Source organism: Sycon ciliatum, chromosome 12 (genome assembly GCF_964019385.1).
Source record: "Sycon ciliatum chromosome 12, ocSycCili1.1, whole genome shotgun sequence".
Lineage (NCBI taxonomy): Eukaryota > Metazoa > Porifera > Calcarea > Leucosolenida > Sycettidae > Sycon > Sycon ciliatum.
In genome coordinates this window covers 9,088,040-9,115,941 of record NC_088654.1, presented here as the reverse complement: position 1 = coordinate 9,115,941, position 27,902 = coordinate 9,088,040, and the positions used below count along the sequence as shown (strand labels likewise).

The 27,902-nt window shown below is 48.5% G+C and overlaps 2 protein-coding genes across 2 annotated transcripts; both read right to left on the bottom strand.

The window, feature by feature from the left end:
- Positions 1–3,613: 3,613 nt before the first annotated feature.
- On the bottom strand, positions 3,614–18,894 carry LOC135828405 (uncharacterized). The gene is made up of 5 exons (XM_065340858.1): positions 18,541–18,894; positions 16,739–16,759; positions 16,117–16,128; positions 7,344–7,718; positions 3,614–4,274 (listed from the first exon to the last, which is right to left on the bottom strand). The coding sequence occupies exons 1-5, from the start codon at positions 18,884–18,886 to the stop codon at positions 4,189–4,191; spliced, it is 840 nt and encodes a 279-aa protein (XP_065196930.1). The 5' UTR covers positions 18,887–18,894; the 3' UTR covers positions 3,614–4,188.
- Positions 18,895–20,450: 1,556 nt separating this feature from the next.
- On the bottom strand, positions 20,451–26,042 carry LOC135827967 (uncharacterized). Its single transcript, XM_065340403.1, has one exon. It carries the CDS (start codon positions 26,040–26,042, stop codon positions 20,451–20,453), a length of 5,592 nt encoding a protein of 1,863 aa, XP_065196475.1.
- Between the last annotated feature and the right edge of the window lie 1,860 nt (positions 26,043–27,902).

Here is a 27,902-nt window from a genome sequence, read left to right as displayed (position 1 = left end):
CATCACCTGGATCTGGGTGATGCGCGCTCAAATTCGCACATGTTCGATTGGGCGTATCTGACGAACCATAAGCCGCAGCCTCCTCGGACAAAGACCATTCGACTCAGCGCCCCGAACTCTACGGACTGTGAAATTTAAATTTTTCACCGGACTTCCCCTTTAACTATCTCGATCACCCCTGCTAACGGTATTGCCCCCGCTTGTTTTTCCTGATCCATTGCTTATTGCCTCCCCGGTTAATTTCTATCTAACTGTTTCTGGCTAGTACCAGTTCTATCGCACTTAGCAATCATCCTTATTGGCGTCTCGCCATCGTGGAATAATAGAATGATAAGTACAGGTTCCTGCACGAGTATGAGGGCAGTACCGCGGAATCCAGCCCGCGCCGCGATAGCGGCAAGGGCTGGATGAGCATCGGTACTGACCGAGTATGAGTGACTGGAACGTGTTTCCCGTATGCACCCAAGCCAAGGAGATCACTCACAATCTTTGACGTTTGAGTTTACATGAACAATGAATTCTGAATTTCTGTGACTTGACTCGAGTCCTGTATGAGGCTGTGTCAGTGTGAGCTGAGTGAGAGTGACTTCGACAACCGGACACGGACTACAGTACGTACAGGTTCCTGCACGAGTATGAGGGCAGTACCGCGGAATCCAGCCCGCGCCGCGATAGCGGCAAGGGCTGGATGAGCAGCGGTGCTGACCGAGTATGAGTGACTGGAACGTGTTTCCCGTATGCACCCAAGCCAAGGAGATCACTCACAATCTTTGACGTTTGAGTTTACATGAACCATTCTGTGACTTGACTCGAGTCCTGTATGGCTGTATGAGGCTGTGTCAGTGTGAGCTGAGTGAGAGTGACTTCGACAACCGGACACGGACTACAGTACACGACTTTTGCATGTACTTTCAGACCACAGAAGCTTGTCATTGAAATGGTAGACTCATGAGTGGATTCTGTCCACTGCCCGTCGTCAAGTGACGACGGGCAGTGGATTCTGTCCACTGCCCGTCGTCAAGTGACGACGGGCAGTGGATTCCGTCCACTGCCCGTCGTCACTTGACGATGGGTAGTGGAACTAGTTCCATCACCATTCATCAGGCAGGATCGCGCTTTCCAGCCCGCGTAATTTGATCTGTCATTGGTCGACTCCAAGGCGACAGTCATGTGACATACGGGAAACGACTTTTGCATGTACTTTCAGACCACAGAAGCTTGTCATTGAAATGGTAGACTCATGAGTGGATTCTGGCCACTGCCCGTCGTCAAGTGACGACGGGCAGTGGATTCTGTCCACTGCCCGTCGTCAAGTGACGACGGGCAGTGGATTCCGTCCACTGCCCGTTGTCACTTGACGACGGGCAGTGGACTAGTTCCATCACCATTCATCAGGCAGGATCGCGCTTTCCAGCCCGCGTAATTTGATCTGTCATTGGTCGACTCCAAGGCGACAGTCATGTGACATACGGGAATATTATTTACTACATCTCAAGTCTCAGAGGAAACACTGAACAATGTGAATCGAGTGAGTAGTAGTAGTAGTAGTAGATTTTATTATTTTACTAGGGGAGTGATTGCAAACCACAGACATACTTCCTCCGGAAACACAAACTTCGTGGCCTTTTTAAGGCATTTCCCAAATCAGCTTTTCGATAATCAGCTTTTCGATCGGCTAATTATGAGCCCCAAAGTCAAAATTCGGCTCTAAGCATCCTACTATACGATCTCGGTGATGCCTGAAAGTCGCAGTCACCTTTCGCAGTTTAATGGTTACAGGGATTGTATTCGCATGCTGTTGAGGCACAAAACATCGATTTTTGGCTAATTCAATGCCAAAATTGCATATTCAGCGAAACTATCGGTGATTTCTCCAAAACCACAGTTTTCGGCTAATTTTTCGGCCGGCCGATTTGGGAAATGCCTACCTTTTTTCACCAGTATAACACAATGTTCACCCTGTACTGTCTCTCTCTCTTTCTCTCTGCCTCTCTGTTTCTGTCCACCATAAACACTGACATGACATTTCTGAATGGAAAGAAAGCATGATTTACATTATGGAGAGCCGACAGTCGTCCCAAAGCAACTGTGTCGAAGCTGCAAACAAAGCAAAGCCAACATATTTTCCATTCTCGTCCTCCCGGCGCAATGTAAACAAACGCACTGCGCTCACTGGTTGTCATTGCTATCATTCTGTTCAGAACTTGAAAGAAGCGGACAATGGTAGCGAGGAGCAAGAAGAGCGGAAAAGCAATCGCATTAAAAGCTAACGTTTTTGAAATCTTCCCCATCCCCGAAACGCCTGTCGGCAAGCGAACAGCTCACAAAGCCGTCGCAACTCCAAAACGCATCGATTTGACAATCGTCACTTCGAACAGCAGTGCAATGAACAAGTTCAAACAAAATCTCCGTGACATACATCATCGCATCGATCGACCTGCCACTTTGGACGGTTTCAGAGGTGACGAATCGAGCGGTGGCAACCATGATTGATTTTTTTTCTCCCATTAATCGATCTGGTAGATGTTGTAGAAATGTCCATTGTAATTGTTGAAGTGTTTCTATTGCAAAAGAACACTTTTGTTGAGAACAGTAACTCCTTGAAAAGTCATATAAAAATGTCACGAAGTCTTTTTTTCCGGACGAAGTACATCTATACAATCATATCGACTGCATTAATAGGGTCCCCAGGAGACGGCGTGTTGGGCCAACTCCTCCCGATTCGTATTTGAAAAATATTTAGCTTTTCAAACATTATCTTTCCCATGACAACTAGCGTAATGAGAGTTCCCGGGATTCTCCGTGTCTCGCTCCTGCGACATAGATCAGAACATACATAATGTGAATGTGATTCCACTTTCAAGGAGATCAAATTGAATAGAAGTCCAGAAAAAATTAAACTATGAAGTTGGCACGAAAGTGCCTTTATAACTATTTGACGTTGCATATTGCAACAACTGGTGGATGCCGTGGCGTACATATCGTACAAGATTTTACAGCTCACCCCAGCCATCCTAACAGGCCTTTTATTATTGCACCTGACAGTGCCTGCCACGGGATGATATACATCATATGAATAGTATTGTGTCGCAGCTTGAAAGCTCTATTTTGGCCAAACCAAACGCTGGATTTCCTTTTTCCCAACAATGTGAAACCTAGTTCGAGCGACCTCTGGTTTTAGCAACCACGTGACTTTAACGACCGCTTTTGCTTGCATCGTGAGGTGGTCGTTTAAATCAGGTTTTACTCTACATTTTCCGGGGTACATTTGCGACAAATAGTTTCCAAATGGCCGCCGGGTGTGTCGCAACTTCCTAAATGTAATAGTTACTCCGTTAAATGTAGAAAGGAAAGGACATATGGATAAGAGTTAAGAGTAACTCTCCATCACTGTAACTGGATACTATAATCATAAAGTCAGAAGTGCAATAACTAGACACAAAACTGACAGAAGACTGAGACATTCGACATCCTGACATCTGGCTTCAACACATCTCCTTTCTGACTGTATATAGTATCTAGTTACAGTGATGGAGAGTTACTCGTAACTCGTATCCATGTCCTTTTCCTTTCTACACTTATTTATGGCTCAACATCCGAGTTTCAAGTTACTCTGTTAGATATAATAACTTGACAGCCATGAATTTGGGCAGCGCAAGCAAAATGAGTTTAATTGAAACTAAAACTAGTTTGCATGTAAATCAACTGAGCGTCCACCCGAAAGGTGGAAGCTGTGCAGCAATACAAAACAAAAACAAAAAATTTGACGAAGGGAACAGAAAAAAGCAATCTACACATTCATTGGCATGGAATACAACTTGAATGCTGAGATTGTTGCGGAAAAAAGCTGCACTATACTTCAACTGGCTACTGACAACGCGGAAATACGAGCGAGTTGTTGTAATGCGTTAATCATGTATTTTAAAATGCACAAAAGAGAGTTAGAGACGGACATACGGAGAGACGGGCGGACAGGCAGACAGACAGACAGAAAAAGAATATAGAAGAGAAGGTACTCGTAATGCGAAAAACTGACAAACATGTATAATGAACGAATCAGGATCAAAAGGCAGCTATATTGCAGGCATCTTCCTCATCCCGTGCTCTTTAGAATGCTCTCTTCCATACGTGGTTGCACTTGACTCCCCGAAAGGATGTCAGAGTCGACATATTATGTCGGTGGATCTATTAAAACCGAACAACCGTGTACCTGTCATATTTCAAACTAGTAGTAATCTTTGTATACTCGGAAAACGCTCCTAGATCGCTGGTATCTGGATAGAAAAAGACAAAGGATTTAATCATGTTGTAAGTTATCGACTGACGACTCTGTAATAAGAACGTAGAAGGGGAAAGGACATACTGTACAGTCCATTTCAAAGCTATAGACGCGTAGGATTTTTGAAATATTTCAAATTTGGCTGGAGCTTTTTGAGAATAGTTTTAGGAATATTGCTCAGGTCCGCTCCACAATTACTCTCGCATAGTTTCTAAATGATTGGATAACAGACGCCCAATTTGGAAAAATGTATGCACAAAGTGAACACAGATTTCAAGTGGTACAGATGCTGGCATAACGGTTTTTGCCTAGGTACGCATCTGGAGTTTTGAAAAGGACTGTAGTGTCTTGAAGAAAGCCTAGTTCACATTCGACGGGGCGCGACGGGACGCGACGTAAGGATCGACGGGAAGCGACGGGATGGTCTGACGGCGTCAAATGAGAACACCAGGAACGGGAACGCAACCGTACTACCGTACAGATCAGGAAGCGACGGGAAGAGTTGGATCGATCCAACTTTTCATACCGTAGACGGGCGTAGACGGGGACGCAAGCGTACAAAACGGCTGCAATTCGAGTGTGAACAGGAGACGGCGTCGTGCGCCGACTGCTCCTGATTCGTACTTGGAAATTTTTAGCATTTCGAACACTGCGCTTCCCATGATAACTCACAGAATGGCTAGCACGACTTGAGTTGAATTTTAGCAACATAAGATCTCATGTCACTTATTGTATTTAGGGATAGTTCAGAAGCGTGACAGACGAACTATTCTATCATTTCCTGGGGCTATTATTTGAATGCCACAACTTTCAGGGCTAATTTTTTGGTCTTCACGAAAAACTGGTATTGTGAACTTGATTCCGCTTCTTTCAAGAAGATATAATTGAAAAGAAGTCCCGAAAAACGAGAAATTAGGTCCAAAAGTCACCCCGTCACGGACCGTGCCTTATGACTCGCGCCGTTCGACGGTGAACGTCGCAACGACTGCTGCATGTCGTGTCGTACGAATCGTACAGGATTTTACAGCTCACCCCAGCCCTCCCGACAAGCCCTTACGTCCCGTACCGTCGGCGTTGCGTCGAATGTGAACTAGGCTTAATAGCCTGCCTCGTATGGAAGCCTTTTTTGAGTACAAGCCTGTACTTATAAAGAAACACTGGCAGCATATAAGCCTGGTTTAGTGTAGACATACATAGAGATACCTGGTTTGAATATAAGCCTGACTTGAATACTGTAAAAGCCATATTCAAATAACGAAGTGCTAACTCTAACGAGTTAACGAGTAGAAATCTGTCGTTAAAATAGAAATCGTTACACAGAAATCGATACATATACTGTCCTGTTGAGCGTTGAGAATAAGTGAGAATCGTTACCTTTGGTACACCTAAACCAGTCAATTTGGGGAAATCGTTATTATTATATACGCCTCGTTAGAATAATGGCTTTTACAGTAGAGGCCTAGCACTGACATCGGCTTCTACAGGACTAGGCACGGCTTTAATATGCGACATCACCGTATGGATATGGGTTAAGAGTAACTCTCCACCATTGTAACTAAACACTATATACAGTCAGAAAGTGCAACAACTAGGCGCAAAAACTGAGACATCCAACGACCTGACTTCAAACTTATTAGGGTAGAGCTCCGTCACGAGATAGTTGGTCCCCAATGCCAGTGTCCGTCTCATTGATTCGTATAACAGGGAAGAGCATGGCCTGACTGTATGACACCTTATCGCCTTCTTAGTATTTGACCGCATTGATTTCCCTGATACATAAGCGGTCACATATATTGCGTATTCGACTGCCTAGGTACTTATATTGGACTCTTTAGAACTCTTGGACTTAGACATTTTGAACAAAATAGAAATAAATACGAGGGTTTTCCAGCCCACAAACATGCGAGTCTCAGTCACTCTTCCTTACCACACAGTCACTGTGTTATGGAAGCTGAACCTAATGATCTTGATCCTGCAATGCCGTACCAGGCGGTATAAGCTATTGCATAAAACTAACATTAAATGCTTACGTCGTATATATAGAGACTTCGCCTGGAGAATCCGATAAATAGATTATAGACCTAATAGTCGGTCTATACAGGATACATAGACCGAGTACAAGATCGAGGTCCCCCCGAGGTCTTTCACGACCTCCTTAACGGTCTATCCTCTATAGGTGTGCGGCACACGTTGATGATAAGTGATTTTTATTCGTGTTCTACTGATTCGCCTCTTTTGAAGGTATCGCGGGAAGTCAGGTGAAAACACCTATAGCCACCATTCTGGGAGTCGTACTGCACGAGGAAGAGGCAAAGGCGATTTTCAAAATTGGGCCTATGGAATAAGAAAAATCGAGAAAGTGCCACTAGCCTGGAGGATATGAGAAATGTTGACGTTTTGCAGGAAGACGCACTCGCAAATGCGCCCTGAGACACCAGCAGCGATGAAAACCAGGCGACCAGCCCGAGAAACGATACAGTAGTTATCTATCTCTTTGTTGAATTTTTAGTTCTAGTGCTCATGTGTACATGTGCTCGAGTTTTGAAGTGAAACGCACATTTTGATAAGTCGGACCAAGTATGTGGTAGCGGAAACTCCAAGCTATCCAATGCAATAATCGGCGCAGAGTTACAATCGGGAAGTTTGACTCTACTTAATTACGTGCCGTATGTCCGCGCCTTTGAAGCCATGGATGTTTATTCGATTACAAAGCCTGTCTTGGTGATAAAGCCTTGGGCTTCATAAAGGAAATGACATTTTGAAGTATGTTGTGTAAAAATGAAGGAATAAATACTATGCTGACAACTTACATCCCAGCAGGAAGGGTGAACAGGTGGATTTAGTTTGAAAACCCTGTCGGGACTTTGAACATGACAGCATGGTGTAGTGCGTGAGTCAATATACATCTAAAATATCTAGGAAAGCACCGGTGTGTCGAATATAAGGCCATGGCTTTAAAGTCACTGACATACGGTATGAAAATCCGTGTGCTGTACTCGCCGGGGATCGAGGGCAAACTTTCGGGCGCAAAGTCTATGGATAAGAAACACATCGGGGGACTTACGAGTGCAGAAGACCTCTAAGTCGGCTGATGAATGTGTTTCAACGCTGGTGTCTCGGACGGCTTCCCACTCCACAACCTTGCCCTCCTCGCGCCGAGGTGTAAATTTCGCAACATATGTCGCGTTAATCCCAGGGTTTTCAACTAGAATATAGATAGGTTTGTTTCCCATCATTTCCGTCAACATCTTGTCAACAGGCTTCTTGACAACGGGATCATAAAGTTCGTCGAGGTAGAAGCTTATGTCAAAGATGCGTGATTCGTGTCTCGATCGACGGTCACGCGTGCAAGCTTCCTGAGGAGTATTCTCCCCAATGCGCTCCACGCCAAAGTAGTGCAAACCGTAAGCCTTGCCACCTCTATACACCTTCATGTGATCTGTGGGGAAAAGAGACAAAAGTACATAGACAGTAACGGCAATCAATAAGACAAGCTGAATCGACATTTTGTGCACACTTTATTCATGCAATGTAAAACGGTGGAGACAATGTGCAATAAAACGATGGAAATATGAAGATATTGCGTAGAGGAAAATAAGGATTCGAACAAGCTCTCATACAACACCCATCAGGAATCGCCATTGTACAAAAATACACTGACACAAAATTGAACTATTATAGAAAATCTAAGTTAGAGAAATTACACTACACACTGTACTACAAACTTTAGTCGACTCTTGCCCTTTCCAAGGCAAACCTATTTAAAATAGATGGGACAACAAGCAGGACCAATCACAGGAGCCTTAGTGGTTTGTTCGACTTTCAACGTCTTCTCAAACAAAAACTCAGGGTGCCCGTTCTGCACGAAAATTGACCGGAGAAAATCAAGCTCCTCCTGCAGCTTGCAGGACGAACAAATTAATATGCTTCGCACGATCTACAAAGTGACGCACTAAGTTTACTTTGTATTGAGACGAACAATAGCAGTCATATGCAATGTACTGACCAGTAAACGTTGGCTTTCAATAAACGGTTGTCAGAACGTCACTACTCGTTTTTTCCACAAGCACATCTAGAAATGACAATTTGCTGGACTGTTCATGCTCACATGTGAAACGAAGGGCAGGGTGAATACTATTTAGCACGTCTAGAAACTTGTTAACGCTCCTCGTTATCACAATATGTGAACGAGTCGTCCACGAAACGTACATAAAGGTCAGGCGATAATGAATCATCAATTTTCGACTCACAGTAATCGACAAACACGTTTGCCAATACTGGACCAAGAGGCGAACCCATCGCGACACCATCAACTTGTTTATATGTAGAGCATGCAGATTCTTCAACCTTGTACCTGTTGCATTGTAGTCAAGTGCCTGTGTCACTGTAGCTTGGTGTGTTAAAACCTGTACAGTCATAAGACTAGTATCCTTTGCATGTGAAGTTCGAACCTACCTTTTTCAGAAGCTTTCCTTTTTTTCTTTACTTTCTTCCAATACATGTCTTCTGATTGGCCGAATCTGTGCCATCTCTCTATCTCCTGATTGGTCTAAACCGTTGCTCGTTGTTATGTGAAACCTGAACTCTCTTAGTCTTGGCACATATAAAAAGCTCTGTCTCTGAAGAAAGATCATCCTTCATTTCTTCAACCACTTCTCCTTGCTCTGGTGAGACTTGTTGGTTGTTGTGTGCCCAACCACTTGGGCCACGCTACAACTGGTGGCAGCGGTGGATGTTTCGGGTTTTTTTTTTCATGCTATGTTTTTGTTGTTGTGACAATGTGAAGTGATTCCTGGTTCGGAATGGCCCAAACACAGCCTAACCAGCAAGTACCGCCGGCCCAGCCCCGTCCGGCCCAGCCTGCTCAGCCAGCTCAGCCAGCCCAGCCAGTTCAGCCAGCCCAGCCAGCACAGCCAGTTAAGCCCGCCCAGCCAGTGCAGCCAGCCCAGCCAGTGCAGCCCGCCCAGCCAGTTCAGCCCGCCCAGCCAGTTCAGCCCGCCCAGCCAGCTCCCGTTCGACCCATCCGGCCATGGGCAACTCCGGAACGTTTTGATGGTGGAGCAGCCTCGGACTGGACTACTTGGCGTGACCACTTCACTCAAGTTTGCCTGGTTAATCAGTGGACGCCGCAGGACCAGGCACAGTACATCCCGTTGTACTTGATAGATAATGCGCAGTGCTACTACCAGTCGCTTCCTGTCGCGACACGCCAGGATGTTCAGCAATTACTGGTAGCTCTGGAGGGTCGGTTTGCTCCACCCGTCAGGACCGACCTCCACAGAGCGGAATTGAAGGCCAGACGACAGCGAGGTGAGGAGGCGTTGTCTGATTACTGCGAGGCGATTCGCCGATTGTCTCGCAGAGCGTACCCTATCTTGCCAAACCTCGTGCAGGACCAGCTGGCATGTGACCAATTCATTGAAGGTCTGGACAGCAGAGAGTTGCGCATGGAGGTACGTCGCCAAGACCCCCGAACTCTTGACCAGGCACTGCAGCAAGGACTTCGAGCACTTGCCATACTCCAAGCGGACGCTACTACTAGTGCGTCTCAGCCAGTGGCCGCGGCTGTCTGTGCTGCCAGGGAAGATCGTTTGGATGCCTTATTAGTAAGGATGGAACGATTGGAAACCGCTCTGTCTTCTTTGCAGCGACCGCAGCAGCAACCCCAGCAGCAACCCCAACAACAGCGCCGCTGTTACCATTGTGGGAGTGCCGAACATCTGATTGCGTACTGCCCGACTGCACCTCCACCCCGGGGACAACGTCAGCGCCCTTCGGGAAACGGCCGGGAGTTGGCATAGAGGGTCCAGAGTCAGCTCCAAACCACCATGGCCCGGAAGTGCTGCCCGCCGCGCCTTCCGATGTAGTATGCCATTCCGTTGCTGTTGACAGTTGCCAGTATGTAATCGGCAAAGTAAGTTCAATGTGCATAACTGATGTCCACATGTTAGTTGATTCTGGAAGTTCGATTTCGTTTGTCAGCTCAGCATTCTATCAACAACATAAGCATATAAAATTAAACAAAATTTCTACATCAGTCCGAAGTGTTGATGGCAGTGGCGTGACTGTGGAAGGAGCGGTGGATGTGCAGCTAGAGTTTGGCAGCCTCCAACTTCAGCACACTATGGTAGTTGCGAACATTGAGCCTGACGTACTATTAGGCATAGACTTCCTCCGTAGGCACGGTTGTATTATGGATCTGGGACAAGGCTGTCTGCGCTTGAGCAATCAGACCCTTCCATTAACACAGGGAGTTGGGCCCAAGCACCTTTCATGTCAGAGAGTGGAAAGAGACCCCATTCCAGTGCAATTGGCTGAATCTGTTGTTCTACAGGGCTATTCTCAGTTGATAACGCAAGGTAGATTACGTGACACTGAGTTTATGTCTCCATCTTGCGGAATGGTAGAGCCAACAGAGTCGTTCGTAGATAAATTTTGTGTCAGTGCAGCTAGAGTGGTCACGACCGTGAGTGAGAACAGTACTGTTCCTGTCAGGTTGCAGAACCTGCTACCACGGCCTGTCACTATAAACAAGGGTACAGTTGTTGGCATGTTCGAATCTTGCTTTGTTGAGAAAGCCGCAGAAGCCGCGGATGAGCGTGATTGTACTGCTGAAAGCTGTAATGCTGCTGATATGTGTTCTGACCCTGTTGAGTTGTTTGACCTTAGTCATCTCGATACAGAAGAGGCAGCAGCCGTCAGGTCTCTTCTCTCGGAGTTCAGCGACATAATTTCAACGGGAGCAATGGATCTTGGCTCTACCGGTGTTGCCAAACAAGACATCGAGACCACTAGCAGCCAGCCTATTCGCCAAGCCCCTAGACGATTGCCGCTTCACCATGCCAATGAGGTTCGTGAACATGTTGAGCAGCTTTTAGCTGAGGGTTTAGTCGATCCTTCCAACAGTCCTTGGGCAGCCCCTATTGTTGTTGTTCGGAAGCCTGATGGAGCTATTAGGCTATGTGTCGATTATCGCAAACTCAATGCTGTAACTGTCAGAGACGCATTCCCCATTCCGCGGATTGATGATGCGATAGACAACATGGGTGACGCACAGTATTTCACAACCCTAGATCTTGCATCCGGTTACTGGCAGGTAGAGCTAACTAATGCAGCAAGGGCGAAATCAGCATTTGTCACTCCATTTGGATTGTTTGAATGGAAAGTCATGCCATTTGGGTTGTGCAATGCCCCAGCAACTTTCCAGCGCCTGATGACCATGGTTCTGGGTGATCTTGTGCCAAGCGTATGTTCAGCGTACATAGATGACACCATAACTTTCTCGAAAACATTTCAAGAACATCTGGTTAGACTGCGCCTAGTGTTTGAAAAATTCCGGGCAGCAGGTTTGAAGGTCAAGCCTCGTAAGTGCCAGATTCTGAGCAAGTCGGTTACGTATCTTGGGCATGTGTTCAAGGGAGGTGGTGTGAGCCCTGATCCCAAGAATTGCAGTTCGGTCACCAGTCTCAAACCACTTAGCTCTGCAACCGAGGTTCGTCGATTTGTAGGTTTTGCTTCCTACTACAGGCGGTTCATCAAGGACTTCGCGACAATTGCAGCACCGCTACACAAGCTAATGCAGAAACAGGCAAGCTTTTCGTGGACGGATGAGTGTCAGCAAGCGTTCGATATCCTGAAGCAGAAGCTCACGTCATCTCCTGTCCTGACGTACCCGGATCCATCCCGCAAGTTTATCCTGGACACGGATGCTTCTGACACTGGTATTGGTGCAACTCTATCGCAGGTTGGCGATCAGGGCAGAGAGCAGGTAATTGCGTATGCTAGTAGTTCACTTAGTAAGAGCCAACGTCGCTACGGCACAACTCGGCGTGAGATGTATGCAGTGGTCTTCTTTGTGCAATACTTCAAACATTATTTGCTGGGTGCAAACTTTACCTTGCGAACCGATCACAAAGCCCTTTTCTGGTTGAAGTCTTTCAAGGATTCGGAAGGTATCCTGGCGAGATGGTTGGAGAAACTAGAAGCGTTCGATTTCACAACTGTCCACCGTAGAGGTACTCAGCATGCCAACGCAGATGCATTGTCACGGTTCCATAGCCAACCTGCGGACAATTCGGAGCATCCTGCACCGGCCACTGCCGAGCCTTCAGTAATGGATCCAAATATTACTGTTGTCTGTCCTTCCCAGTCTTCCATTCCTGTCCCTACAGCCGTGCCATCAGTCTCTCCGGATACAGCAGCTGGTGATGCATTGACGCAGGATTCTGGACATCAAGCATACGTGGGTAATGTTGACGTTGAATCACAACCTGCAGAACATGCGAATGATGATAGCAATTTACTTGGAAGCAATTGGGCAGATTTTTTTAGTGCAGAAGATATTCGCAGAGCTCAAGCGGAAGACAGTGACATTGACTGCATGATTGGTTGGCAACAAGCATTGTTAGACAGGCCTAAACGCAGTGATGGTGCTATGAAAGGAGCATCATTAACCTTGATACGTCTGTGGAGTCAGTGGAAACGGCTGGTTCTGCAAGATGGCTTATTGTATCTTACGTACACTTCAGTAGATGGTAGCAACTCATTTCTGCAACTTGTTGTACCTGTCAGTTTGCGACAGAAAATTATGACTGGGATGCACAATGAGTGTAGTGGTGGCCACCTCGCTACTGAACGTACTCTAGAGAAGGTGAAAGCTAGATTCTATTGGCCTTTTATGTCGTCTGACATTGAGCTGCATTGCAAGGCGTGTGCGCTTTGTTCAGCTAGGCGTACCCCAGCACCAACCGCTCGCGCTCCGATGAAGGTGGACCAACCATCCTTTCCACTGCAACGTGTCGCTATGGACATCATGGGACCACTGCCCAGAACAAATCGAGGTAACCTCTACATTGTTGTGATTACTGATTATTTCACGAAGTGGGTAGAAGCGTTTGCCATCCCGGATATGACTGCTAGGACAATAGCTTCGGCACTGATTGATGGTTTCATTTGTCGCTACGGTGTGCCACTGTCTATCCACACTGATCAAGGTGCGCAATTTGAGTCAAATTTGTTCAAATCCATTGGTGAACTGTTAGATATGAAGAAGACACGCACGACTCCATATCATCCTTCTAGTGATGGTTTAGTTGAACGGATGAATCGTACACTTGAGAACATGCTGAGTGCCAGAGTCAATGCCAATCACAATGACTGGGACCTGCATATTCAACGCTGTTTACTGGCGTATCGTAGTAGCGTACATAGTTCAACCAAGGAAACCCCAGCTAGATTGATGTTCGGCAGAGAGCTTAAGTTGCCAGTGGATATTATGTTTAACGACTCCAGAGAACATGTCAAATCTGTACCTGACTATATGATTGGTCTCGAGATCTCCTTGCAGCAGGCATTTTCTCACGCTCGATCAGCTGGCGCTAAAGCACAGAAACGTCAGAAGGACTACTATGATGCAAAGACGACCAAGCCACGGTTTGCGATCAATGACAAGGTGCGCTTACACAACCCAGCTGTGAAAGCAGGCAACACAAAGAAGTTCCTCAAGCCATGGACCGGGCCGTATCGAGTTGTCGAGGTGATCGATGACGTGGTGTACAGGATTGAGCACTGTGATACAGGGAAACTCCAGGTGGTGCACATCAACCGGCTCAAGTCAACGACTCAAGTACCGGAGGAGCAGCACGCTCCAGTGCCAGCACACCTACCTCAACCGGCGCTAATTGATTACGTGCAAGACGCAGTTCCGGCTATTCCAGTTCCGCCTGTTCCGGTTCCGGCAGTTCCGGTTATTCCAGTTCCGGCAGTTCCAGCTGTTCCAGTTCCGGCTGTTCCAGTCCCGGCTGTTCCGGCAGCTCCCGTTGTGCCGGCCGTTCCGATCATGCCACAGGCAGGTGGGTATAACTTACGCAATCGGGCAAATCTCCAGAGGCCGGTGCGATACCGTCAATGAGAGTCAAGAACAATTGATATGTACAATTTTCTTGTGAAGATTTGAGAGATTGAGATTTGAGTTTTTTTAGATATAGTGTTGGGTTGGCTTAACACACAGTTTATATAGCTTCTTCCTTGGGTTCTTTCGTTTCATTTTTATTTTTACAATACTCACATTATCACGAGGACGTGATTCAATCTGGGAGGGGGCCATGTAGAGCATGCAGATTCTTCAACCTTGTACCTGTTGCATTGTAGTCAAGTGCCTGTGTCACTGTAGCTTGGTGTGTTAAAACCTGTACAGTCATAAGACTAGTATCCTTTGCATGTGAAGTTCGAACCTACCTTTTTCAGAAGCTTTCCTTTTTTTCTTTACTTTCTTCCAATACATGTCTTCTGATTGGCCGAATCTGTGCCATCTCTCTATCTCCTGATTGGTCTAGACCGTTGCTCGTTGTTATGTGAAACCTGAACTCTCTTAGTCTTGGCACATATAAAAAGCTCTGTCTCTGAAGAAAGATCATCCTTCATTTCTTCAACCACTTCTCCTTGCTCTGGTGAGACTTGTTGGTTGTTGTGTGCCCAACCACTTGGGCCACGCTACATATACATGACATTGTTGAACAAAAACTCAACTCCAGTTGTGACCAGCAACAACAACGGTCTAAAGGCACTTTTAGATATCCAAAGAGTGTCAATGTCATCACTACGGTACAAAACATCCATGCAGGTGTCAACAGTGCATTCCTAATCCCAGCGTGCTCACAAGCATTACTCATACATTCCATATTTGGCAATGCACAATGGGTCTTGTCGACAGCTTGACACGCTTAACGAGTTTTCGCGACTAGCCTGGGTGTTCTAGCCTGGGTGTTCTAGCCTGGGTGTTCTAGCCTGGGTGTTCTAGCCTGGGTGTTCTAGCCTGGGTGTTCTAGCCTGGGTGTTCTAGCCTGGGTGTTCTAGCCTGGGTGTTCTAGCCTGGGTGTTCTAGCCTGGGTGTTCTAGCCTGGGTGTTCTAGCCTGGGTGTTCTAGCCTGGGTGTTTTGAGAAAATCACACTGTCAAGCTGCCTGTTTTTGGCGGAAACATTCTCAGCTATGGCAGAATAATGCACCAATCTCTCTTTCTCTTCTCCTTCATGTGCTCCCAGCTGACACATGGCTACCCTCAGTAGCCCTTACACAAACACACACACACACACACGCACACCTTGAGCTTTGAGCCTTTAACGCCCATTGCCATAGCAATGATAGCGATGGCTTCCTCACGCTGAGGCTCTAAACTCGAAATCTGCAGTATGGCGCATGCCGTTTGAGGTCACCAGGACAACGGAACACTCTGTAACAGCGGTAGTTGAGGCACGGGATGTCCGGGGCTTTCTTCTCGACCCTCTGCCGACAACACTGAAACCAGGTGGATCTTTCCTGAGCTGTGTCATACCAGTCCGCTTCAGACAAACCGATGACAGCAAAGTCCGAGGACACAACATCCCGCCAGCGCTTCTTGGGACCATGTTGGGGGCGTTTGCAGGGCAATTCGCCGAACAGCATCTGCTTGGACAGCCCGGTCTCCTTCATCCGTGCAACATGACCAAGCCACCGCAAGCGGTGCTTCCTGATCACATCGGCCAAGTCGACGCTCACCCCTGCCAGCTCACTCCGCGATGCTGACGACAATCCCTCCTACCATTGCTCACGACGAGAGATACCGAGAATATGTCGTGCCCTCTTGAAATATGCTGTCAAAAAATCTCCTGCACTGACTTGTAGACATCCAGAATGTTTTTCCTTTTTCTGTTACTTCTGTCAAAAAGAACGCCTCTCAATCGCAGCAAAGTTAGGAGCCAGGAGGGAAGAAAGGAAGAGCATAGGTTATACACTCAGTTTTCCACAAACAGCTGGTGCCAATCCAATACAGATATGGCACGCAAGAGTGGTGTGAACTTACTGGTTATAGGACCTGGGAGCCCCAACCGGAAACGGCGTCCCATAGCCAATAATGTTTGAGCATGCATGCGTGCACATAAACACACACACAGACACACACACATGCACACACATGCCAATAACCATGCACAAACACACAAACACACACACACACACACACACACACACACACACACACACACAAGCAAACACAACGAAAAAAGCACACACATTAGTGAATGGCACATTATTTCCAAAGTTGCTAATATTCCTTTTTTACACCAGTGCACTCAGGCTTATGAATACTGACACATTACTATCATATCAGTGTCAATCTACTGCCTGGATGTTCATATAAGAATTTTGCCCAATTTTTGATCAAATTTGATCAAACTGTACATCGTGAAGTACACAGATATAATTATAACGAGCTGAATTCTAATCTAAATCACAATCGAATATAATGTCACAAACACAACCACAGCAACATGTTTAGACATATCGTTGACGTGGCAGAGCGACATTCAACTAGGCGGAACCGCAAAAGGACAGAATTGAATCCCATTTTCTAATTCAACTGAAAGGACGCTGATGAGCGTCGAGAGGCACCCTACACTGCAGGCATGTAAACGAAATTTGCTTACGTTCTCCGACAACCTCAGTAGCTGGATAAGAGCAAAGAAGAGACAAACAGAGCACAGAATGCTAGCCACCCGGCCTCAATACAAAAGACTGTTGCCAAGTGTACTGCCCCGAGCATTACTGGATCTGCTCAGGAAGACCGTCCTCCTCATTCCCTAGGGAACGCACAACGACCAGCAACACCAGAAACAGTTGAGGACGCCGTGCGTACCGGTGGCGGCGGCTGGGGAGGGGGGGGGATACGGCTCACAACCACAAGTTGCAGGCTATATTCCAGCCGCCGCTCATTTCAGGCGGAGCATCGGGAATAGATCACAATTCATGAAGCTGCCTAACTGTGCAGACAACAAACCTACTGCATGCTTTTGAAAGGAGTGATTCTGAAGCAACAGAAAAAGCTGTTCCAGTATTTTTTGTTTATTTCTCTCAAGTTTCAGGTAGATGTCCTCTGCAGTTGACAACCGCCATCCGAGAGCATGCTTTACAAGGTTCTACCGGGTTCTACAATGTGAAGAAGAGGTTGGTGCGACTTCGGTGAAACTTGGGGAATTGTGTGTTGCTCCCTACATGGCATCTCGCGCTTTTTCTGCCGACTTGAATTCGGACTCGACTGACTCACGCCTGCCAATGCAGTGATGTAATCAGAGCACATCTAGGGCACCAGCTTTGCACTTTTGATCGGATCTCACCAAGCACAACTGTAGTAGAGCATCAGACAAACAGTCCTGGCAACTGAAATCCGACCCCTTAGCAATGGGTTCACATTCTAGCGGTCTCAATTCCGTAGTTTTAGTATCCCGTGTTGGGTCTTTGCGATGTGAGCGCAACCGCCGCTCAGCGGTCGGATTTCAGTTGCCAGCGCAGTACATTACTATGGATCCTTGTTGTTTAGGTCTTAGTGTTCCCTGTGCTCCCTGTGCTCCCTGTGCTCCCTGTGCTCCCTGTGCTCCCTGTGTTCCCTGTGCTCCCTGTGCTCCCTGTGCTCCCTGTGCTCCCTGTGCTCCCTGTGCTCCCTGTGCTCCCTGTGCTCCTCAACTGGAGTTGCACCGTGTTAGGCGTTCCTTTAGCTGACTAGCACAATCCGCCTGATGAGATGGCAACAAAGGTGTTTGAGGATACCTAGACTTAGTCAATGATGTGTGCACATAATAGAGAGGTTAAGATGCACGTTATTTCCGACGTGACGCACAATTTCACGTCAAATTTGGCGTAAAACTTCAAATTTCGACGTGAGCAGCAGGTCGCTCGCGTTGATTTTTCGACGTGCGAGCAAATAACGCGAGCTGAACTTTCGCGTCACGTCGGAAATAACGTGCATCTTAACCTCTCTAATGTATTCAATTCAAAAATAGGTTTACTTAGGCAGGGGCTTCGGAAGGTAATTTAGTGGGGTAAGGTCAGCCATCTGAACTTCAATTTACTCGTCGGGGAGGGGTTACCGAGCCGAACATTTTGGAAATTTAGAGCCCAAATCAGTTCACTTTATTGAGTCACGGGGTAATTGGGGCAACTAGTGGTACGGTCAATACCGTAGTGACCGTACCGCTCGCGACGGCCCTGTTAGGTATTCAGAAATCGGATGTTGAGCCAAGAGTACCTATTCAGAAAGAAGAAAGGATCAATAGGCTACGAGCTATGATTAACAGCCAACCAAATTTGTCGCTCTATCTGACTGTAAAATATCTCATTACCTTGGTGGACAGTTACTCGTAACTGCTAACATATAGATCCTTTCTCACTCATGTGTTCATGAAGCAAAGAAATGAAAAAATCAAGCTCTCAGGTCTTCCTCGACTCAACTCACAAGTGCACCACACGGTAAATTCAACCGGCGGTGTCATTCCGGGCCCAAGAGGTTTGGCGTCCCATCTGACCACTCTGCCATGTTCCAGCTCGGGTGTGAATGTTGTCCAAGCCGTAGTCGGAGACCTAGCGTCCCGGGTGAGGAACACTGCGGGCTTGTCTGCGAGGTGACTTGTTAGCAGGTCATCTACGTGCTGCTTGATACGCTCCGGATAGTTCCTGTAAGTGTCCATTTCGAATATATTCGAGCCACGCCAGGCCTGGTGGCAAAGGTGTCGTGCAGTTTTCTGATTTCCAGCAAAGGTAGGAAAGTACACCTTGCGATACACCTTGCCGTTTGAATACATGTGCAGGTCCACTGTTAACACCAACCACACACACAACGAAAACACAATCGTCTGAGCACTACTTTGTGGGAAACCTAGAGGCTAATAAAAAAACCCTGAAAGCAAGGAGGTCCAAAGGTTCAACATTTTGGCATCTGGGCGCAAACCTAGAAAACATTTGATTGGTATAGGTTGGTTCACATAAGGAAAATCGGCGCCGCAAGACAACGCAAGACATCGGCGGTGAGCCAGCTCCCGATCCGTTGCGCATATGGTTCGAGTACCAAATCTACTACAAAGTAGTACAGAATGTGCCCTAATGCTACGACAGGCTCGCCAATTGAAGCTTGAATTCTTTGTTTCTTCAGTAGTTGAAGGTCTTTGGTGATGGCCACTTGGTGCGACCTTTTACTGGAGATCATGAAACTACTTCTACACATTTTATTGCAGTCTAGTAAGCGATTGTGTCGAAATTTTGCTTGCAAATGTTGATAAGTCACAAGAACTTGCCAATGTATCCATCATATTTTTTATTTGTTTCAATTGTATTTGTCTCATAAGTTGCACACTGGTCAAGCAGATCATCCGAGAAGGACGGGCTGTGTTGCGGTGCGACTTGGTCCCGCAACTAACCATCGTCAGGCAGACCACAAAAACCCAGAAACTCCTTTAATCGACATTACCACTCGTTTTCAACAAGAACACCAAAGAACACACCGAACAACGATCGCCAAATCGCTGTCCTGGGCAAAACGTGCAGCGTGCGTGCATTTGGCTTGCGCTGCATGCATGCACACAACGACGTGGCATAGAGAGAAAAATGCAGCGTACAGAAAATGCATGATCATCGTAGCCATAGAGATACTAAATATGGCGACTGCCAAAGTCCGCGTGCAGCGCGGACGAGTACGAGTGCATGCAACGAAAAGAAAAGCAATAATTTGAAATGCAGGACAAGCAGAAACTAATAATGACTTGCAATGTGCTGGAGTGAAAGAATAAAGAATTGTTGGCTACGGAGGTGAAAACAGTGTCTGTCAAGGGGTGCTTGCACCCAGCGACAGGGTGACAGCACACCCTGTCAGCGAGAGTAAGTTTCGCCAAGTAGATCGTAGCGGAGTTGCCGCGGATGGCGATAATGCAACGGATCAAGTACTAGTAAGTACATGTACATTGCAACCAATTAGTGTGTCAACAATTCTACTTATATAATACATTAGAACAATTCACAAGATATTCCGCTCGTGAACATGGCGTGGTACGAACACGCATAGCAATTACTGTGTCGTAAAATGCGTCTCGACGTAGACGTAACAGACATGCACTCGTGATGTAATTCTAACGGACTAACAAAATAATTATTACACTCGCGAAATGCATAGCAGTAATACGCACCGCACCAGTATTGCAAGCGACCTAGCATGTCTTGACAATACTGCCCTTGCAGCATGTGACAGTTCTGTACACAATTCGTAACTACAATACACTAATAGTATCAACGTGCAACATGTGACAACATGAAAGGATAATGTTCAAGAGTGCAGTCTCCTGTCCATTCTCCCCACCTTGATGAACCGCGGGGGCTTCAACACAACGGACATAGCTTAGCAATAGGCCGCACAAGGCTCTTACCGGTTGCTAGACGCAGCTTCACCACTCGTACATGGTTATCCTTACCGGGATAGACTTCCATTACTCGTGCTAACGGCCATTGCCCACGTGGTGTATCGTTAGATGCCACAACCACCACGTCGTTGACCTTCAGGTCTGGCAGCTCTTGCCTCCATTTCTTGGCCGGGTTGAGAAGAGGTACCCACTCTCTCATCCAGCGAGTCCACACTTGACCAATCAGATGCTGCACAGCGCGCCAGCGCCTGCGCGGGCTGAAGCTACTTTCGCTGCAAGCTGGTGCGAACTGACCACCGACTTGGCCGATGAGGAAGTGGTTTGGCGTCAATGGAATGTCGTCCGACGGGTGAGCTGACTGATACGTTAGGGGACGCGAGTTGAGCATGCTTTCAGCTGAGGCAAAGCACGTTGCTAGCTCTTCATCGGTGATATCTGCTCGGGTGAGTATGGCGTAGGCTGCTCTCTTGGCGCTCTTGACCATGGACTCGTGAATTCCTCCGAAGTGAGGTGCTGCTGGTGGGTTAAAGTGCCAAGTCACTCCAATAGCAGACAACTTGTTGGCTACTCGCTGCTGGTTGACTTCGCCGACCAACTGTTGCAGCTCATTGACTGCGCCGACGAAGTTGGTGCCGTTATCCGAGATGATATCTGTAGGCGTTCCACGACGACTGACAAACCGACTCAAGCAGTTGAGAAATCCATCGGTGGTGAGGTCATTCACCAGCTCGAGATGAACTGCTCGCGTAGCGGTGCAAGTAAAGACAGCCATGTACCGCTTACACTGGGCTCGTCCTCGACCCTGCTTCGTGAAGAATGGTCCGCAGAAATCAACCGCGGTTGTAGCGAACGCACTCAATGACGGCTTCGTACGGTGACTCGGTAGGGGAGCCATGACCTGCTGCAGGGTCTTTGCTTTCTGCCGTCGACACGCTTGACACTGCTGCTCATACTCACGAATAGCTTCTCTGGCCGAAACTATCCAAAACCGTTGGCTGAGCGCTGCCAAGGTCTGGTTGGTTCCACCGACGTGAAACAGGCGGACGTGTGCTCGTTTCACTATCAAAGTGGTTACTCTGCTCGAGCGGGGCAGAATGATCGGGCACCTGGCATCATCCGAAATATGCTCTGCATAGCGCAACCGACCACCACACCTCAGAATACCATCTTCGTCGAGCTGCGGCTGTAAGCTGCTCAGCACACTCTTAGGAGAGATAGGCTTTCCCCGCTGTAGAGCACTGATTTCCTCTGGGAAGGCTGACTGCTGGCACTGACGTATGATGACATACTCGGCACTGCGGATCTCATCTACGGACAGGGGGCCTGACACTCGCTCAGTGTTCAGGCGTCTTGCGTTGCTTGAGAAGCGATTGATCCAGGCAATGACCCGGGCCAGCTTGAGGAGGCTGCTGTAGCGCTCTGGATCCAATGCGGGCAAGGCGGCGATCGCCAGATAACTGAAATGAGCTATCTCAACTGCAGGCTTCTTCAGCTCTGCCGCCGCTGTTGCTGACAATGCCTTTCCTGGGGACGGCGTGTGTAACCCGGACATGTCTGGACCGCACCACCAGAACTGGGAATCTGCGAGCTGACTTGCAGACATACCACGCGTCAACAGGTCGGCTGGGTTGCGGGTAGTAGCTACATGCTTCCACTGGTCGGGATCACTCGCTGTCTGAATCGTGCCGACTCTGTGGGCAACGAACGGCTTGTGCTTTCGGCTCTGTCCACGAATCCAGTAGAGGACATCAGCACTGTCAGACCAGAACGTGACAGTACTCATCGTGAGATCAAGCGAAGGTAGAAGAGACTTCACTAGCTGCAAACCAAGAACTGCGGCCATCAATTCCAGCCTCGGAATACTGTGGACAGCAAGCGGGGCGACTTTCATCTTCGACGCGACGAGACGCATTGAGTCGCTGCCATCGCTGAACTGCTGCCGGATGTAGACGACTGCGCCGAACGCCTTTTCGGAGGCATCCACAAACACTTCCACGCTGCTAGTTGCTGTTGTCGCTGCTGATTGTCGCAGGCACCTCGGAATTTGAACTCTTTTCAAATCCGGTAGCTCGGCGCACCACGCTTCAGCTGCGCTGATGAGATCCTCTGGCAAGTCGGCGTCCCAATCGAAGCCTTCGATCCACATGGATTGGAACAGGACTTTGGCTCGGACGATGTACGGAGCTAGAAACCCGAGCGGATCAAATATGGTTGCCAGAATACGCAGAAACTGCCGCTTCGTCAGACGTGTGAAATCTGGCACCTTGTACTGAAATGTAAACATGTCGATCTCGGCCTGCCAGAGGACGCCGAGCGTCTTGATGTTCGGCAGCTGTTCGTCCGTGAGCTCCAGTTGACTTGCCCGATCCGCTTGTGGGATCTCCGCCAGAACCTCCGCCGAGTTAGAGAGCCACTTCCGCGCGTGCATGTTCGCTTGGCCCCAGAGATCCGACAAATCCGCATATAAGGACTTGGCTGCTGTAACATCAGGTGCTGACGTCATGCTATCATCCATGTATGTGGAGTCCAGCACGACACTAGCGGCTTGCGGCATCTCTGAGCTGAGCGATCTGGCATGCTGCTGCGACACGTACTGCGCTAGGAATGGCGAAGCATTGACACCGAACACCACGCTGCAGAATTCGTAAACTTCCGGTGGCTTACTTGGGTCTGTGCGCCACAGAAATCGATGGTAGCGCCGGTCGTCTGGATTTAGGCTGATACGGAGGTACATCTGGGCAATATCGCAGACCAGTGCTATCGGCTCACGACGGAACCTAACCAGTACATTCACCAGGTCTTGCTGTAGTTTGGGGCCGGGCAAGATGAAGTCGTTCAATGACTTGCCGTTCGACTTCGCCGCGGCGTCGAACACGATGCGTACTTTTGTTGTGGTCTTGTCCGGCTTGACTATCGGGAAGTGGGGCAAGTACCACGCGTTTCCGTCGTTGACGTCTGCGGCGTCAACCCGGCGCACATAGCCCTGGCTGATGTGTTCCGCTATCGTAGCGGCGTAGACTTCTCCGACTGCTGCGTCTCGCCTCAGCCGCTGCTCGGTGTTGGCCAAACGCTTCAGAGCAGTGTGGTAGCTAGCATTAGCTCCGGGCGGGTGATCCTTCCATGGAATGCCAACACTGTATTGGCTTCCAATGTGCTTGATCGACTTTGCGACCGTCTCCTGTGCATGTCGCTCATCTGGGGTTAGAAGTGCCGCTCCATCTGCCGCGGGCTGACTGTCTACTTCCCAGAACTTCCTCACCAGCTGAGTGAGGTCGGCGTCTGACTGAGTCATCAGACAATGGTGCACGCTGGCCGACACCCGGGAGTCTCCCGCCGTTTGACTGATGGGACCCACACATGTCCAGCCGAGTGGTGTTCTCCGGGCACTTGGCTCACCTGGACCACCGATGACTTCTTCTAGCGATACATGCAGGCTGCTGTTGTCAATACCAATCAGAAGGTCAACTGTCGACCAATCACTGAGCTTCGGGAACTTGACCTTCTCCAAGTGTGGCCAGCTCTTCTTGACAATCTCCCAGTCTACTGGTGTTAGCGACCGAGATACTGCTGGTACCGTGTTAGCACAGATGTCCACGCTTGTCTTCTTGGTCACGTCAGACAGTGTGACGGTGACTGGCATACTCTGAAACGTTTCTTGGTGCCCATTCAGAGTAGACATTGTAATCCTCTTCGTCTCTCCGCGAAGACCAAGTGCACCTGCGGCACTTGCGCTGATCAGCGTCTGCGTTGCGCCGTCGTCCAGGAACGCGTTGACCCGTATGGTCCGCTCGTTGTTGCTCAACAACACTGGCACAGTGCGCAGTGACCCTGGTGCTGCGCTGACGTTACTCGCTGACATAACGTTGCCGACGTTGTGCCTTGAAGGTCGCTCCCCTTCAGTGCTGCGGTCCGGTTCGCTGTGTACCTTGTCGAACTTCGGTTTACGATGCAGCAACCAATTGTGGGTGTCGCTGCACTTATCCACACCGCATTGTCTGGTTCTGGGACACTGCGCTCCACAGTGACCTGACCCAAGGCATCGATAGCATAGCCTTTTCTCTTTTGCCAGGTCCCATCGTTCATCCATGGTCTTTGCCTTGAAAGACGGACATTTCCAGACGGGGTGCTGCTCGCTGCAAGCGGCACAGCTCTCGCTCTTCTTCTCTGCTAGGAAGACTCTTCCGGACGACTCTGCGTTTCTCGGTTTCCGGTCATTGAAACCACCACGTCGCTGTCTGCTGCTGGCAGTACTGGCGATGCCGTCAATGGTTTCCGATGCTGTAGCCATTATTTCGGCTTCTCGGTTCACCCAATCTAGAAGAGTCGTCACAGATTCATTGGCACTGGTCTCCTGCACCCAGCGATGATACTGGACTAGGTTTTCCGTTGCAAGCTTCTTCTGCATACGTGTATACAAAGTACCCGTACCGAGTTCACTGGTCATGCCGGCATCCGTCATTTTTACCACCGCCACCTCTAGCAAATCTGCAAACTTCTCAAAGTCTGCTGCTCTGTTTTTCACTGCAGGGAAGTCCTCTAGTTCTTGCATATGGACGGCCACCAACCTCCGCTGTCCGCCGTACCTCTTCTCAAGCCGTCTGCGTGCCGCACTATACGCTGATGGCGTGAAACCCAGGTTTTGTACGACCGCCAGAGCTTCGCCAGACAGGTACTGCCTAAGTTGCAGCATCTTCATTTCTGTTGAAGTTGCCTGCTGATCAATGGATACATCAAAAGCCGCCTTCCAAGCCTCGTATTCCCGTTTGTCGCCGGCAAACGTGGCAATAGAAACTTTCTTCATGTGCTTGGTGATGTCTGTCTGTGGCTGACTTGTTCGCAGGTACTGTGGCTGTTGCACGTTCTGCGGCTGATATTGTGGCGTATACGTCGATGGCAGCTGTTGCTGCTGCTGCGGTAGGTACTGTTGCGACGTGTACGTGTATGACGGCTGGAACTGCTGCTGTTGCGGAGTGTACGTGTATGCTGCCTGGGACTGCTGCTGTGGTGCATACTGTTGAGGCGTATACGTGTATGCCGACTGAGACTGCTGCTGCGGTGCCGACTGACCCTGCTGCTGCGGTGCCGGATTCGGTGCCGTGTACGCCGGATTCGGTGCCGTGTACGCCGGATTCGGTGCAGTGTACGCCGCATTCGGTGCAGTGTACGCCGCATTCGGTGCAGTGTACGCCGCATTCGGTGCAGTGTACGCCGGATTCGGTGCAGTGTACGCCGCATTCGGTGCAGTGTACGCCGCATTCGGTGCAGTGTACGCCGGATTCGGTGCTGTGTACGCCGGATTCGGTGCGGGGTACTGCTGGCTCAACGCCAATGGCGCACCTGTACGCCGGGTGAAGTCCCTAGTAGTAGCTGATGTACTTGGTGTACTCTGTATGACTGCTGTGCCAGTGGCCATAGTCACGAAACCCGTTGCCATGGGTACCCGTTGTGAACCCGTGCTGCTTGGTGCCATAGTTCTGGCTATTAATGGCTCTGGCTTCATTCTGGCTTGGCTAAGCTCAGATGCCTTCGGATCTGGCGACACCGTTGCCATAGTAACCGCCGACAACGATGACGTGACCCTTCCCTGGGTTGACGTTGCGGGCGTGTCAGACATACATGTACGCTTTACAGGTGCGTTGTTTTTACTTTACTCTGGTAGACACCTGCACTCTCACTTACATCCACACCTGGTACCTCCTCTTCTTCATCATCTTCGTCGTACAGTTTCTCTTTCAACAACGACCTTACTTCTCTGATTTTTGCCGCACGTTCTCTGGTTGCGGGGCTGTGGCTGATGCTGGTGGCTTTGCTGGGCCTTTCTATTCTCAGCTGCTCCAGCACATCCCCCGCTCTCGATACTGCTTCGCCATATTGCTGTTCCAACAGCTGGACTTCCTCATACCAGTCTGCGGCATCACCTTCCACACAACAGGCGATGGTGGATGTGGCAAGAGCACTGAGGCCATCCAGTGCCCTTAGTATCTCCTTCTTGTCCGCTTCATCCTTGTTGATCTCTACTAGCAGCGCTCTTCTGCTGTTGGTGAACTGGGCCTTCGCCAGTGTTCTTTCCTTCTTCGTGGTTTCTGGCATTCTTGCTTCAGTTACATGTACTGAGTCTCTGTCTTACTCTTACTACTAGTTCTAGTACTACTGCCTAGACGTGACTACTATACTACAACCATCCTCTGCTACCAAATGTTGCGGTGCGACTTGGTCCCGCAACTAACCATCGTCAGGCAGACCACAAAAACCCAGAAACTCCTTTAATCGACATTACCACTCGTTTTCAACAAGAACACCAAAGAACACACCGAACAACGATCGCCAAATCGCTGTCCTGGGCAAAACGTGCAGCGTGCGTGCATTTGGCTTGCGCTGCATGCATGCACACAACGACGTGGCATAGAGAGAAAAATGCAGCGTACAGAAAATGCATGATCATCGTAGCCATAGAGATACTAAATATGGCGACTGCCAAAGTCCGCGTGCAGCGCGGACGAGTACGAGTGCATGCAACGAAAAGAAAAGCAATAATTTGAAATGCAGGACAAGCAGAAACTAATAATGACTTGCAATGTGCTGGAGTGAAAGAATAAAGAATTGTTGGTTACGGAGGTGAAAACAGTGTCTGTCAAGGGGTGCTTGCACCCAGCGACAGGGTGACAGCACACCCTGTCAGCGAGAGTAAGTTTCGCCAAGTAGATCGTAGCGGAGTTGCCGCGGATGGCGATAATGCAACGGATCAAGTACTAGTAAGTACATGTACATTGCAACCAATTAGTGTGTCAACAATTCTACTTATATAATACATTAGAACAATTCACAAGATATTCCGCTCGTGAACATGGCGTGGTACGAACACGCATAGCAATTACTGTGTCGTAAAATGCGTCTCGACGTAGACGTAACAGACATGCACTCGTGATGTACTTCTAACGGACTAACAAAATAATTATTACACTCGCGAAATGCATAGCAGTAATACGCACCGCACCAGTATTGCAAGCGACCTAGCATGTCTTGACAATACTGCCCTTGCAGCATGTGACAGTTCTGTACACAATTCGTAACTACAATACACTAATAGTATCAACGTGCAACATGTGACAACATGAAAGGATAATGTTCAAGAGTGCAGTCTCCTGTCCAGGCTGATATGCTGACTTATTTGCCACCTTGAAGCGACTACAAGAATGGCAAACGGACCTCCTCTCTAGCTTCCATTTAGGAAAATTCAGGACAAGTATTGGTTTGATATTTTGACAAAGTCTGGCTCCCGGCAGCCGGGGATCACCGGCGCGAACTGTTCACAAACCACTTTTGGTCAAAATTGTACGGGATCGGCGACAGGGCAGATTGCAAGAGTTGGGCACTGTCCAACTTTGCCGGCGGTACCTTGCGATATTTTACC

Excerpts from the sequence above, each read along its gene's own strand:
- LOC135828405 (XM_065340858.1), bottom strand. The coding sequence starts at position 18,886 with ATGTATTCAAACGGCAAGGTGTATCGCAAGGTGTACTTTCCTACCTTT. Across the intron at positions 16,760-18,540 it reads ATTTACCGTGTGGTGCACTT|CTACTGAGGTTGTCGGAGAA; the intron begins GTGAGTTGAGTC and ends GCTCTTATCCAG. Across the intron at positions 4,275-7,343 it reads CTTAGAGGTCTTCTGCACTC|ATACCAGCGATCTAGGAGCG; the intron begins GTAAGTCCCCCG and ends TTTTCTATCCAG.
- LOC135827967 (XM_065340403.1), bottom strand. The coding sequence starts at position 26,042 with ATGGCAACGGTGTCGCCAGATCCGAAGGCATCTGAGCTTAGCCAAGCC.